This window comes from Aspergillus thermomutatus, assembly GCF_002237265.1.
Source record: "Aspergillus thermomutatus strain HMR AF 39 chromosome Unknown NODE_119, whole genome shotgun sequence".
NCBI classification, from domain to species: domain Eukaryota; kingdom Fungi; phylum Ascomycota; class Eurotiomycetes; order Eurotiales; family Aspergillaceae; genus Aspergillus; species Aspergillus thermomutatus.
In genome coordinates this window covers 42,850-57,786 of record NW_020798168.1, presented here as the reverse complement: position 1 = coordinate 57,786, position 14,937 = coordinate 42,850, and the positions used below count along the sequence as shown (strand labels likewise).

General features: G+C 53.0%; 6 protein-coding genes across 6 annotated transcripts; 4 read left to right on the top strand and 2 right to left on the bottom strand.

The window, feature by feature from the left end:
• Window positions 1-1,274: 1,274 nt before the first annotated feature.
• ltpA (tyrosine protein phosphatase LTP1) lies at window positions 1,275-1,936 on the top strand (the record flags this gene model as incomplete). Its single annotated transcript, XM_026759770.1, has 2 exons — window positions 1,275-1,344; window positions 1,404-1,936. 2 exons carry the CDS (start codon window positions 1,275-1,277, stop codon window positions 1,934-1,936), a joined length of 603 nt encoding a protein of 200 aa, XP_026613696.1.
• A 247-nt stretch (window positions 1,937-2,183) lies between these two features.
• CDV56_106091 (demethoxyubiquinone hydroxylase family protein) lies at window positions 2,184-2,957 on the bottom strand (the record flags this gene model as incomplete). The annotated part of the gene is made up of 1 exon (XM_026759710.1): window positions 2,184-2,957. One exon carries the CDS (start codon window positions 2,955-2,957, stop codon window positions 2,184-2,186), a length of 774 nt encoding a protein of 257 aa, XP_026613695.1.
• A 584-nt stretch (window positions 2,958-3,541) lies between these two features.
• Window positions 3,542-5,586, top strand: CDV56_105912 (RNA polymerase-associated protein; the record flags this gene model as incomplete). Its single annotated transcript, XM_026759531.1, has 4 exons — window positions 3,542-3,750; window positions 3,850-4,601; window positions 4,666-4,805; window positions 4,861-5,586. 4 exons carry the CDS (start codon window positions 3,542-3,544, stop codon window positions 5,584-5,586), a joined length of 1,827 nt encoding a protein of 608 aa, XP_026613694.1.
• A 582-nt stretch (window positions 5,587-6,168) lies between these two features.
• CDV56_105584 (uncharacterized protein) lies at window positions 6,169-10,071 on the top strand (the record flags this gene model as incomplete). The annotated part of the gene is made up of 2 exons (XM_026759203.1): window positions 6,169-8,954; window positions 9,009-10,071. 2 exons carry the CDS (start codon window positions 6,169-6,171, stop codon window positions 10,069-10,071), a joined length of 3,849 nt encoding a protein of 1,282 aa, XP_026613693.1.
• Window positions 10,072-10,468: 397 nt separating this feature from the next.
• On the top strand, window positions 10,469-12,466 carry CDV56_105399 (glutamine--tRNA ligase; the record flags this gene model as incomplete). Its single annotated transcript, XM_026759018.1, has 1 exon — window positions 10,469-12,466. The coding sequence occupies one exon, from the start codon at window positions 10,469-10,471 to the stop codon at window positions 12,464-12,466; it is 1,998 nt and encodes a 665-aa protein (XP_026613692.1).
• A 228-nt stretch (window positions 12,467-12,694) lies between these two features.
• On the bottom strand, window positions 12,695-13,639 carry CDV56_105300 (uncharacterized protein; the record flags this gene model as incomplete). The annotated part of the gene is made up of 1 exon (XM_026758919.1): window positions 12,695-13,639. One exon carries the CDS (start codon window positions 13,637-13,639, stop codon window positions 12,695-12,697), a length of 945 nt encoding a protein of 314 aa, XP_026613691.1.
• Window positions 13,640-14,937: the final 1,298 nt, after the last annotated feature.

Sequence of the window (14,937 nt, the reverse complement as noted above, 5' to 3'; positions counted from 1 at the left end):
CACTCGATAATTTGTCGGGGCTATTTCTGGTGCGGAGACCTTTTCGACTTCCAAGACAGATGGCAGGGAAGCTTAGAGATATGACAGGGTGAACCTCGGGAATGAAGAAATGGAGAATGCTGAGCGAATAGAGGTGCTTTTCAACTGTCAACTGCTGCCTGTTGAGCGCAAAACCTGCGACGCCACTAGTGGAGGCTGTAAAGGATGGGGGACTGACTGGGGGAGGACAAGAAGAAAAGCAAAAGTCGCAAGCTGAGAATGAAGGAAAAGAGGCTTTGCTTGGCAAGCTTTCCTCACGTTGACCAAGGAACCAGAAGAGACGACGATCACTTTGGATGGTAAAATTCGGGAAATCACTTGATGACGACGAGAAGAGAGATGGACTGTTTACTATGCGCCTCTCTACGCCCCGCAATGGACGCTGTAGTGACTACTCCGTAGTGACGCAGCTATCTGATATGCTTATACTTCATCTGTAGTAGAAGGCTTCTATATGTCCCTGCTTAATGAGAATTGGCACGTCTGAACTGTATATTATGCCACTATGTTGTCTTGCCAGCTGCAGAACATTGATTCGCATGCATCTTCCTCATCTTGAACCAACCATCAGAATCATCAATTCATCAATCAACCCGTGGATAGAGTTGCCTTGGTCCACGGGCTCCAGTGGAGAGTTCCACACTGGTACTACTAATACTTGGTCACTGGGCCAACGGGAAACCGGTGTGCCTGTCACTGCCACAGTGCCACTACACTGTGCCACATCCCCAGTCTGCTAGCCTATGGCTCAGCTTCCTAAAAATAAACCTATGCATTAATTGCAATCGAGGAAACTGTCTTATTTCTGGTCATAGAAGGGTGACAGTAATGATGGTTCGACTAAACGTCACAAATACTTGGATTTGTCAAAATGTCACTATTTATTTGGTGGATGAGCAAGGATATATATACCCCTGGTTATGTTATAAGCCCTAGCCTCAAGCTCCATGAAATGGAAAGTTTTCTTAAACAATAATCGCAGATTGTTACCCGTCCCAGTCGTTTAGGCACCAGTACTCATTATTTTCAAAACTGTCTTTCTGCTCCATATCAACCACAGAGACTTTGGAGTACTGTGGATGTTCGATAACAATTCCTAGTGGCTGAAGGCGGTGCAAACCGGCAGAATTCTTATCGCTGTGGCGGGGTCTGCAACATTTTAATCGGGGTATGAGATGCATACCCGCTCCCTCGCAATCCTCAATTACCCACCAGCAACCCATAATCGACTCACAATGACCGCCTCCAAGTCCTCTGCAACCGGCCGCAAAATCAATGTCCTCTTCGTATGTCTAGGGAATATCTGTAAGCACGAAACCTCCGCCCCTCCCCTCGGAAGTCCAATCTAACATCCCCCACACCAGGCCGCTCCACCATGGCAGAAGGAGTCTTCCGCAACATGGCGAGCACCCATCCATTGATCAATGAGATCGATTCCGCAGGCACAGGAGCCTATCATACCCTCGAGCCCCCCGATTCGCGCACCATGTCCACCCTGCGCCGCCATGGCATCACAAACTACGACCACGCGGCGCGGAAGATCACCAAGGACGACTTCTTGAACTTTGACTATCTCCTCGCGATGGATAAATATAATCTGCGGGATCTGCTGGATGTGCGCGAGTCGGTTGTTGCTTCGTTGCGGAAGTCCGGAGGCGTCAAGGGTACCCGGGCGTTGAGCGGAGAAGCCGGCGCGAGGGTTGCGGAGGTGAGGTTGTTCGGTGATTTCGGGCAGGGGGGTGTTCTTCATGATCGAGTCGGTGGTGGTGAGGTCGTGCAGGATCCCTATTACGGCGGTGCCAATGGGTTCGAGGAGGTTTATCACCAGGTTGTGCGGTTTTCCAAGTCGTTTTTGGAGTATTTGGAGAAGAAGCAGGGCTCTGAGGCTGAGGAGTGATTCCTCACCTTTTTGTGATGACCCACCGCGTTCTTGTATGTTGAGTGATACCCAATATCTTATAGATATGATAGATCAATATATGACTTGGAGAAATTTGGAGTTTTAAAATCATACTTGCCGCATCGAACATTCATTAATGTATTGATGTATTTGCTAGTATAGTACATTTTGCAATCATATTGCACAATTGGCCGAATGAGACGGACCTCAGCAACAATGGCCAGAAAAGTGGCTAGCCGTCTCTTCATACCCGTTCACTGATCTTGATGGCTGCTCTACACCCAAAGCGGATCACATTGACCAAGGGATCATAAGGCTGCGCCTCCTTGGCGTCGTTCTCAACGGCATGATCCAAATGCTCTAGCTCCTCATCACGAATTCGTCGGAACGTCGCCAGCATCTCCTTTAGCTCATCATCGAGCTCCTCTCCCCGGCTCTTCGCGTCTGCCTCCCATGACAAAATCTCCCGTACTTGGTCATTATAATGAGACCCAATCTCGGTCTCCACTGCCTCCGTACAAGCCATGGCCGCCTCCCGGCCCATGACTCCCGTCGACCATCCCAAGAAAGTCGCTGCTGCTTCCCAAATCGGATACATGGCCGTCGGGCGAATCCGGTGCTTTGCAATGAGTTCGTTGAAGGTCGAGAAGTGTCCGGCTTCTTGGTCATACATGTGCTTCATGAGGGGTCGGAGGTGGGGATGCGAGCGCACGAGCTGGGGTGTTTGCGCAGTATAGATGAGCGTTGCGGCAAGTTCGCCGGCTTGGTTGACTCGCAGTGCGCTGTCCAGGTAGTCTCGTTGTTTCTTGGTTAAAATATATGTGGACTTCGAGGATCCAGCGCCGGGATTCTGTGAAGACTTGTGAGCGCCATCCGAAGGACTAGATGTCGCTGTAGAGCTGTGCCGGGGTTGACTGTGGCGTAGAGTCGACGGGGCGAGGAAGTCGAGGATCAACGGGGACGTTGACCGAGGGTATCGGGTGGGAGTGCATCTTCGAAAGGACGATAATGAATTCATTCTGTGTTGGTGAGTAATAGCGTTAAGAGACAATCGAATGGACAAATTTATCAACGATTGGGAAACATGAGATACTTCCATACGCACCGGACATTCCGAGGTGGTCCAACCCGATCACATGGCCGCAGACGCGCGCTTGTGGCCTTCTTGGCAAGGCATCCATCCCTGGGGGGCCTGGGGCCGGATCGTCATGGACGAAACAAATCGTGCCGATGCCGCCATTCACTCCGCCCGATCGCTTCTTTTCACCTCCGCTCTTCTGTCCAAGTCCATCCTCTTCAGTATTCACTATCAATCCGCCACCCACCTCCATCCTCGCGACGCGCCTGGCCTCTCTTGTCTGTCGCGTTATTGTACTATACAGCTGGCTCCACCCCAGCCATTTATTTTTTAAACATTTTATATATCGGTACTTGTGTTCGAATCCCTAGGTTCGAGTCGCTGAGGTCTTTACTGTGAATTGCGACGGGTTAGGGGGTTGTCGCTTACTCGAATTGGCCCTTCCCTGCTTGCGCTCGCCAGCCATTTCTATTTTGAGGCAAACACCATCTGGTTTTCAGTGAAAGCTCTGCACGATATTCACTATGGCGGACGATCTGGACGCCGAGCTGCTCGCTCTAGCGGGCGACTCCTCTGACGAGGAGTCATCACCTTCCCCCAAGCAGAATTCTGAATCTCCTGCTCCTTCAACTTCTCCATCATCAGCCATGGCGCGAAAAGGAACGGCAAAACCGATTAAAAGGAGCAAGAAGTCGCGCAATGATGACGAGGACGATGAGGAGGATGGCGAAGTGTAGGTTTGCCGTTGTCTCTGTGTTCACTTGACCTCACTTTGTTCTTTGTGTGAGGTGGCTGGGAAGTGGCTGGCAACTGACAACACTGGCCCCACCAGGTCTGATGCTGAATCTCACCATTCACTCGAGTCCGCCAGCATGTCCGAATCTGACGCCGCCTCCGATTCTGAGGGAGCAAGCGAGGACGCTGAAGAAGATCGCCCTATCTTTCCTTACGAAAAACTCTACTACTCTGCCAAAGACAAGGAGGAAATCATGGCGTTGCCGGAAATCCAGCGTGAACAGATTCTCTCTGAGCGAGCGCAAGAGGTCGACCGACGCGACCAGGACTTGGCTCTTCGTCGTCTCTTAGCTTCTCGCGAACGTGATGAGGCTCGTCGGGTGAAAAAGTCCAAGCGAAAGGCAAGCGTGGCGGATCTGGAAGAAGGCCAGCGCAAGAGCTCTCGGCAGAAGACCACACTTGGCGGGCGCAAAGTTGGGGAGGCTTCTGAGGCCATTGAGGCATACAAGCGTCAGCGTGAGAAGAAGGGCAAGCGCGATGAGCTTCGTCGTCGTGATATGGCTGCTGGTGAACCAGCTCCAGCAAAGGATGAAGGACCTTCCGACAAGGATGCTGAAGGGGAAAGCGAGGTCGAGTGGGATAATCGCGAGCGCTCCCCATCTCCCCCCAAGGATGACCCGCTTGCCGATCTCCGTGACATTCAACGCGCTCGCGTGGGACGTACCAACTTCGCACAAGTTTGCTTCTATCCTGGATTCGACGAAGCCATCTCCGGATGTTATGCTCGAGTGAATATCGGACCAAACAGAGATACTGGTATCAACGAATATCGTCTATGTTTGATCAAGAGTATGTGAACAAGTTGTTTGGATTCTAATTGCACCTATAGACTCGTCGTGCTGACCCATTACAGAATTTACAGAGGGACGACCTTACGCCATGGAAAGCCCGAACGGTCGGTCTTTTGTGACAAACCAGTACGCTGTTTTGGCGCATGGAAAAGCAGAGCGCGAATTCCCTTTCATAGCTTGCTCGGATTCACCCTTCACCGAGGTAACTACCATCTCCTCGATCCTGAAGCCCTCATTATTATGCTAACTCCCTTTAGGCGGAATTCAGTCGCTACCGCCAGACCATGGCAGTTGAAGATTGCAAGATGGCCACCAAGTCAATGCTTGCCAAAAAGGTAGCAGACATTAACCGTTTAATCAACCACCAGTTCACCAAGGAAGAGCTGAATGAGAAGTTGCGCAAACAAGGCTCACTGGACAACAAGACGCGCACCTTTAAGCGCCTTGAAACCGAGAAGCAATTGAAGTTGGCTAGAGCTACTGGTGACGATGAGGAGGTGTCGCGCTTGGAGAAGGAGCTGGCGGAGCTGGCGGGACCAAAGCTCGCTTTTAGCACCCAACCATCGAAACCTCGCACGGAGAAGCTGTCGGATTATGAGCGCCTCGCCGAGTTGAACCTGCGCAACCAGAAACTGAACACCGAAAGTGTGCGTCGTGCCCAGCTCGAGGAGAGAAAAGCGAGTCGGAAAGCAGCTGCAGCAGTCGCTCGTGGTGAAGCTCAAGCCAACCCATTCATGCGTGTTCGAACCCTCGCCAAGACCCATTACGATGCCAACGGGAATAGCCTGATACCGGATACAATTACCAGCCGCGGCGGGACTCCTGGTACAGGGTCTGACACGCCGTCCAAGGCCAGTACGCCTAAGCCTGCCGTCTCTACACAGAAGAAGCAGTCGAAGGGTGGCATTGCCTCGATCCGTCATCGCAATATGGATGACGAGAATATTGCGGCCCTGGATTTGGAGTTGGATATTGAAATTTGATTGTGACCACGTCCATCATCGTTGCAATGGTTTTCTTTGCCGGAAGAGCATGATGAGCCGACGGCTCAAGGCCGCTGTATCTTGCCAATATCTCTGAGGATGGCTTATGAAAGGGACTTCGAACCGGACATGACTTTTTGCTTGAACATAGGCAGGTGTTGCATCAGATCAGCGTCGGTTTCTGTATTTGTGTTACTACGGCGGGCTTTAAACATCGGGATTAAACATTGGCATCATACCACACCTAGCATGGGAATTTGTATTTATTACCAAGAAACGATTGAACATTACTAGATTTCCTGTGGCCGTCTGGCATTCCCGACTTCAAGTATCCTAGGTATGTTGGTGCTCTTATCGCATGTCACGTGCTGATAACACGCCATGCTCCACGCGCTTGGACGCGATGCGCGTCGTTGATACAAGCAAAATGGAGGTTTCTCCGCCCTGGGTTCGCATTATCGCTTGACACCCTACACCCTCCTCCTTCAATGCGGAGCAATTATCACGGCTTCGTTGGAGTTTACCAATGACCAATTGATATCTTTGCTATGTACATTACAATCTAATTACACCGAACACATCATGTCATCCCCGTCCACACCCCGGACCGCGCGCTCCGCGTCTCCAAGTGGCACACCCGTCCTCACACCAGGAAGAAAGATCAAAGCCATCCTGGCCGCGTTCGATAGCGACTCGGAGTCAGACAACGGCAGCTACAATCAGCGAACGATACCCAAGTCAAATGAAATCATGGATGATGCGGAAAGCGAAGAAGACGATGACGACGACATTGTGATGCCCAAGGGCCGGCTAGCGGCTCGTCTGCAAGCTCAGAATGAGACAAGCACCAGCCAACCAGAAGTGTCTACGACGGGGCAAACGGCATTCGACCGTGTTTCGAAGTTCTTACGAGCAGAAAGAGAGCAATCTAAGGAAGGCGAGCAAGCGCACCAGGGTTCTGCTTCTGCTTCGGAAGACGAGGATGATCTTCCTACGGCTGGTCCTAGGAGGAGGCGGAATGCAAGAAAGACACCGGAGCCCGGCGAGGACGACACGCCTCGCTCGCTGTCTCGCGCCCGGTCCTTCTCTCCTTTGTTCATGTCTTCGCCCGCGCCGCAACGTAATGACACACTTCCAAACGAAGAGGTGGACGATGACGACGAAGAGGATTTGAAGGCCGACCCTCGTGTCCGCGCGCTCATCATGCAGAAGCGTAAGGAGCGCGAAGAAAAGGAACGACTCGAAGCGGAGAAGAAGGCCGCCCGGCTGGCGCAGAGGGATCAGTTCAGCTCGGAAATCGCTTCGGTCGAGGATAGCGACGAGGAAGAAGCTGGACGGAAGCTGACACAGAAGCGACCTGCCGCTCGTAAGGCTAGCAAGAAAGCTTTGGAAGAGATGAATCGCGAAACGCAGAGGATCAGCAGGAATATGCAGCTGGCTCATCAGGCGCAAACAAAGAAGAAGATCACCAAGGAGAGCTTCTTTGCACGCTTCAACTTCATGCAGCGGGAGGAGTCGAATGTCGCAGGACAGACTGGGGAGAATTCGTCTACGACAGCTGGGTCTCAGCAATCGTCGGATAATGAGGCCCAGAAGGGTAAAGAGACGCCGCAGACTTCCCCTGTTCTTGGTCTATCACTTAAGCACATGTCCGGTGAGGTTGCGGATCAAAGTAACAAGGAAGATGGTGCTGAGCTCGAAGCGGAAGACTTCCCAACGGTCGATGAGCTGTTGTCTAGATCACAAGACCAATCTCAGCAAGTTACTGTTGGACGGGCGGAAGTGAAGGAGGACGAAAACATGAAGCCGCTCCAGCCTACGAAACCCGAACGGAAAGCTCTGACGCAGCCTCCCATTCGCGTACGACTGTCCCGACAGTCCGTTGCTCAAAATCAACAGGAGGATTCAGACGACGACCTAGAGGTTGTCACCGACCCTGCCAAATGCAGACGTATCGCGGCGTTCGAAAATCTCCCGTCAAAGAAGATACAGGAATCAGCATCTATTCTCAAGCTGAAAGCATTGGCTCATCTCACTTCACCTACTCGACGGAGTAAGACTATGAACTCGGCAGAACTCTCGGCCATGCTTTTGTTCCAAGCGAGGCAGCAGGCTGCCAAAGAAAGGCAGGAGAGGATACAAGAGCTACAGGCTAAGGGAATAATCATTGAGACCGCCGAAGAGCGTGCTGCAATGGAAGACGAGCTTGAAAACCTGGTCGAGAAGGCACGCCGAGAAGCCGAAGAGATTGCCAAGAAGGAGAGAGGGTCTAAGGACAAAAAACTGGATGACGAGGATGACGACGAAGACGAAGACTTTGAGCTCTCAGGCTCTGATGATGAAGGCCACGGCGATGGTGAGGGGGACGAGCAAGAAGACGAGGACAACGAAGAGCACGAGCAAGGATTAATTGACTCGGAGGCAGGCGAGGATGAGGAGTCCGAGGACGAGCAGACCGAAGTCATGTCAGTCGATGAGTCGGAAGTGCCGGCTGCGCGACGCAAGCGACCAACTCGAGTAATCAGCGACGACGAGGACGAAGACGAAGAACAAGCACCTAAAACACCAGCCAAGCCGACTCCTTCAACAGTAAACTCCGTGGAACGACCTCGATTCCCTGGTGTGACCTCTGACGGATTGACAATGAGCCTCACACAAGCCTTTGCTGGTACACTTGGGGCCAGTCAACCGGTTACCCAGCCGGGCTCGCCAGGTATTCCGAACTCATTGCCGGACCCTGCACAAATCTCCCACAACCGCCGAGATTCAGATTCTCAAATCATCATCAAGGATAGCCAGGGGCAGCGCGCCGAATCGACAGACATACTGGCAGGTTACACACAATCCGAGACCCGAGTCTCCGAGTCACCAGCGCCGAGAGCCATGTCGCAGTTTTCTCAAATCCCTGACCCTACGCAGGATGCCGGCTTCGTACTCTCGCCCTTTGATCCGTCAAAGAGATTTCTGGAAACCCCCCATTCGACAATCGAAACCGTGCTTGTGGGACAAGATGAATCCCGGAACAACTCGCCTGTTCCTGACAGGAGGGCGAAGCATCTTCGGCGTGGGCGAGCAGCAAACCTGTCCATGATTCTAGAAGAAGAAGAGGGAGGATTCGAGATCGATGCCAGTGCTTTTGATGTCATGAAAAAGGCAGCGAAGAAGAAGACCCATGTTCCTTTTGACCCGAAGACCAGCAAGGCCAAGGAGATTGTGGAAGATGCCGCCGAGGAATCCGACGACGAGTATGCCGGTCTTGGAGGCGCCAGTGACGAGAGCGAAGGCGAGGAAGATGTCTACGATCAACAGATGATCAATGACAATAGTGGAGAGACGGTGGACGAGAAGCAGCTGGCTGCTCTGAATGCGTGCGTACCCGCATTGACTTGTCCGAAGATGTTCACAAACTGACCTAGCTACAGGCTCCACCAGAGAAATGCGGATGAAAAGCAGGTCGCCAAACTGCTGAAAGATATCACAACTGGTGCCCTCCGACGGCGGAGACACGCAGACGATGAATTCGACCTAGATGATTCGGACGATGAGCTGCTTGCACGTCGACGTCAAAAGCAAAGGGAGTTTGCGCGAATGCGAAAAGCTCTCCTTGCCGATGAAAAGATCGGCGAGATCGCCGAGAACCCCAAGAAAGCGGCGTTCTTCAAGGCGATTGAAGATCGCGATTCGGATGACGATATCGCTCTTGATTTCTTGGACGACGAGCAAGATCCCGGCTCCCAAGAGGACTCGTCTCAAGATGTGGCATCAGACGCACCACAGCAACAGTCGGCCGCCGAAGGGAGCAACAAGAGGAAAAGACCTCTCGAACCCTCTGCGGAAGACATCAACAACCGTCCTCCGCCTCATTTACGTCGCAAGCCAGCGAGCGCTATGTCCAAGAAGCCCGCCACTCTCGCGGAGATCCGGGAAACTGTCTCTTTCTTAACCGAGAGGCCGGAGTATGACTCCTTCCATGAAGATGCGTCAATGGATGATGCGGATGACGCACAGCACGACAATGACGATGACAGCAGCTCAGCACAAGAGCAGCCAAAGGAAACTTTCGCTGTTCCCAGCCATCCACGCCGCACAAGAGGTCCAGTGGTTGACCGTCTTGCACTGCTCCGGCAAGCGTCATCCAACTCTGCCACGTCCGCCTCCTCCAGCAATCGCCTGGCATTCTTCGCCGGTGGAGGCAACGACTTGAGCTTCCGCCCTCCTCCCATGCTCCGAAAGACTACAACCAGTTCGTCTTCTAGTTCTACGTCATCCAAGTCGGACTCATCAAAGCGAGTCGCCAAGCCCGCCGTTGGAGCGTCTGTCGCCAAGAAAGGTGCGGTCAATTACTATACTGCCGCAAGAGAGAGGGAGCGCGAGCGTGAGATTCGGGCCAGGGACCGCTCTGGCGGCTCGAACATTACGGCTCTGTTGAACAAGCATGCCAGCAACCGGCTGGGATCTCTGGGAGGAACGGGACGATGGGAATGATGATACATTGTAGGGTGACTACTGCGTATTGAAGGGTTGAGTCTGTCCTGGCGTTTCATTGTGTCGAGATCATGGGTTGGAGTTTTGGAACGAGCATATCATGTCCTTTGATAAGAGTTTAGCGATAATCCTTTCCCAGCAATTGAGTTCATCTTTCCTTGTTTGTTGATCGAATGGCATCGCGTTCCGTTATCTCCAACCATGCTTTGTGGCGTGCCTGACGGCTCAGGCAGAACCATGGTTGACTCACGCACACCGGATAATCCCTTGATCCGGACCGCCCACTTTGATCGGCGTTGGCAACAAAAAAGGCACGCTTTGCCCCTCAGCAGCGGCGTTTCTTATCTCGGCTCAGTCTGTCTGATCTTCACCCCTTGGAAATCGGATTTTGCCAACGATGGCGCCAACAGGAGAGACTACCCTTCCCGAGAGGCCAAAGGAGGCAGCTCCTCCTGCAGAGCAGAACCCCGTCCCCGCAGGCGACAAGCCCGCCGAAGAGAAGCCTGTCAAAGCACCCAAACAGAAAGCTCCCAAGCAGAAAGCGCCCAAGAACCCCGACAGCAAGAACAACAGCAACAGCAATGGCAAGAAGGGAGGCGGCAAGCCCAAGCCCAAGTCCGCCAAAGAGGCTGCGATCGATCTCCGCTCTGTCGACCCCGAGGCCATGTTCAAGGTCGGTTTCCTCGCCGATGTATACCAGGAACGGCCCATCTCCGACAAACACCCCAAGATTCGGACCCGGTTCCCGCCCGAGCCCAACGGCTTCCTGCACATCGGTCACAGCAAGGCGATTGCGGTCAATTTCGGGTTCGCGAAGTACCATGGCGGTGAATGCATCCTGCGCTTCGATGACACGAATCCCGAGGGTGAGGAGGAGATGTACTATCGTGGTATCGAGGATATTGTGAGCTGGTTGGGGTACAAGCCTGTCCGGGTTACCAATGCTAGTGATAATTTCGACCGGCTGTATGAGCTCGCGAAGGAGCTTATCCGACGAGATGGAGCCTATGTGTGCCACTGCACCAAGGCTGAGATCAAGGCCCAGCGTGGCGAGGCGGATGGGGAGCGGGGCAAGGCGAGATACGCATGCCCTCACCGGTCGCGTCCCATTGAGGAGTCGCTGCAGGAGTTTGAGGCTATGAAGGAGGGCAAGTACAAGGCTGGAGAGGCTGCGCTTCGTATGAAGATGGATTTGGAGGACCCTAACCCACAGATGTGGGATATCTTCGCGTGGCGTATTTTGGACGTCGATGACAAGGGCCACTTCCGCACCGGTGGCCAGTGGAAGATGTATCCTACCTACGACTTTGCGCACCCTCTCTGTGACAGCATCGAGGAGATTACGCACTCGCTTTGCACGGTTGAGTTTGAGATGTCGCGGCAGTCTTATGAGTGGCTCAACGACAAGCTGGACGTTTACAGGCCGATGCAGCGTGAGTACGGTCGGTTGAATCTTACGGGTACCGTGCTATCGAAGCGTAAGATCATTGAGCTGGTCAAGAAGGGTTATGTGCGGGGATGGGACGATCCTCGCCTCTACACGCTGATTGCCATCCGCAGACGCGGTGTCCCTCCTGGCGCCATTCTCTCGTTCGTCAACAACCTCGGTGTCACCAAGGCTACTGCCATTGTCCAGACGGTCAAGCTTGACCAGATTGTCCGCCAGTACCTGGAGACTACCGTGCCACGTCTGATGGTTGTTCTCGAACCCCTCAAGGTTGTCATCTCGAACCTGCCCGACGGCTATGAGGAGATGGTGGAGGTTCCATTCTCCAAGGACCCGGCTTTCGGCTCCCATCTCGTGCCTTTCACCAAGACCGTCTACATTGAGCGCAGTGACTTCCGCGAGGAGGACTCGCCAGACTACTTCCGCCTTGCTCCCGGAAAGACCGTTGGTCTCCTGAAGGTGCCTTTCCCTATCACCGCCACCACCTTCGACAAGGACCCTCAGACCGGCGCGGTTACCTGCGTCTACGCACATTACGAAAAGCCCGAAGAAGGCTCTGAAGCCCCTGCCAAGAAGACCAAGACCTATATCCACTGGGTTGGCGAGTCGGCCACCCACAAGAGTCCCGTCAAGGCCGAAGTCCGCGCGTTCAACTCCCTCTTCAAGTCCAACGATCCTAACGCCCATCCTGACGGCTTCCTGGCCGATATCAATCCCGATTCCGAGGAGATCTATGGGGGCGCCTATATCGACATTGGATTCCACGATATCTCCAAGTCTGCTCCCTGGCCCAAGGAGAGTGGTGAGACCGGAGGCGAAGTGAGCCCCTATTCCATCCGATTCCAGGGTATGCGGACCGCATACTTCTGTGTGGATACGGATTCGACGGCGGACAAGGTGGTCTTGAATCGCATCGTCACTTTGAAGGACACTCAGGGTAAAACCTGAAACACATAGTTCTTGAATAAGAAGACATCTGCTTAATTTTGTACCCTCTGGTATCTCTCGGGTGTTGCGTGCATATCTTCAGTATGATTAATGTGGTACATGTGGTCATGAGCATAAGGAGCTTTGTGAATTGTCATGTTAGAGGCGAATATGTGGAGCCATTCTGCACTTACCTGGACTAATGGCATGGAGTATAGATCCTCATTGCATTTGCGTAGTCACTCGTGTTCATCTGTATGCTTCGAGCTCTGGAATCAAATCCATAAGCGAGTGGATAATCTTGTTACCTTGCGTGTCCCGAGCGACATCCCCTCGAGGAAGATAGTAGCCATCCCACCCAGCATTCAAGGCAGCCTGATAGTCCTTGTCAAAGTCATCCCCAACATGGACACAAAGCCAGTCGTCGCCAGACTCGCCCTCGTCTCCAAGCAAGCGTCCAGCCTGCCTCCTCGCCACATCAAAGATGACCCGACTCGGCTTCTCCTCTCCCGCCTCGTAGCTGGTAATCACCAAATCGACATCATCCACTTGATCTATCGTAGACGCATCCCTGCCCCCAGAGCCAACCGCCGCATCCCTCTCCTCAAACCCAGGCAACCGCATACTCTCCACCCCCTGGTCAGCCCGCACATCACCCACCGTCAACCCCAACGCCCTCAGCACCGCAGGAACCCGATCATCCGAATTCGAAATCACACCCACAAGCACACGCTCAAACGGACCGAGCCCCCGCCGCCGGCTCTTAACCGCCCGCATCACCGCAAGGAACGGGGCCACGTCGTCGAAAAGCACGTACCCCTCGCGGCCCGCGAAGCGGTCCAGAAGATGCGACACCAGCGCATCGGGCACCGCGACGTCGACGGTGCTGCCCTGCCCCGTTGACGTCAGAGCCTGCGCGAAACTCCCCCGGATGACCTCCTCCCACCACTGCCGTGGCCCGCCATAGCGGCCGCGCAGGACATCATCTCGGCCGTAGTTTGGGTGGGCTTGCGACTGTTTCTTGAAGGTTGATTTGAAGGCTGCTTTGAGGCGGTCGGGGGTGATGGTTGCGCGGGGGAGGCCGAAGGCGTGCGCGGCTGCGGCGTATTGTTCTGGGACTGGGTGGCGGGGGTGGAAGACTGTGCCGAAGGCGTCGAGGGTCAGGAGGAGAGTTCGAGGGATGCGATGGGTCATGTTTTCTGGCTGGCTTGGGAATTGGGTGTGATGAGAGTGTTGTTGCTTGGGCTGGTGATGGATGAGAGACGTGGTGAAGCATTGTGACTAAGCGGATAGTATCAACATGGATATAAGCACAAATCACAACACCTTTTCTTGTCTATACTAAGGAATTGCTTGAAAACTCCTTTTCTCTCATACGTAATTGCTAATATTTGACTTTCTGAGTAGGTGATCTGTCCAGAATGCCTAAACGGACACGACGTCAGATTAGCAATAGCCAGAAGGCTGCCCTACGAGCTCAACATCATCTCAATCCTCATCTTTCAAATCTACAGCTTCAGAAGTGCTTTGAAGAGCAGTATAAGCAGCCAATCAACCCTTCCTCAGTCTCCCGCATTCTGTCTACGCAATTCGCCTTCCTTGATACCCTTGAACCTCACCTTCTCTCTAATGCACGACGCCGTACAGAAACCTGGCCGGAACTTGAAAATGCGCTTTTTGAATGGATTAAGAGGGCTGAAAGTCAGACAACCATATCACAAGAGGTTATGCGGGAGAAAGCAAGACAATTTTGGCCCCTGATATATCCAGAGAAGGAGATGCCGCAGTTCAGTAATGGCTGGCTCCATGGCTTTCAGTCTCGCCGGAATATCCGAAGGCACACTCAGCACAGAGAAGCTGGCAGTCTATCGAAAGATGCAGCAGGAGAGATGCTTGGGATTCGTCAAACCCTAAGCACATATGCGCCTCAAGATATCTTTAACTGTGATGAGACTGGTCTATACTGGAAGAGGATTCCAGATAGTAGTCCATCCACACAGGCGATACCTGGCCGCACGAAGGAGAAAGCCAGAATTAGTGCTCTCTTCTGCTGCAACTCTGATGCTTCAGAACGCTTACCGATCTGGTTTATTGGATGCGCGAAACGGCCAAGGGCTTTTACTGCTGCTGGTATTGACCCAGAGAACCTAGGGTGCAAATGGCGCAGTAATAAGAAGGCCTGGGTGACTAGAGACATCTTCAAGGAATGGCTCTTCTGGTTTGACGAAAGAATGAGTGGCCGAAAGGTTGTTCTGCTTATGGATCATTTCTCTGCACATGAAGCAGCGTATGCAGAGATAGGCCAGCAGCTCCAGAATACACTTATTATCTGGCTTCCTGCTAACTCAACTTCTCGATACCAACCTCTTGAAGGGATCATCCGCTCATGGAAAGCATACTGGAAACGGCAGTGGATTTTCTACATGATGGCTGAATTTGATCGCGGCTTTAACCCAATCTCAACAATGACAATCCTACGAGCCCTTCGGTGG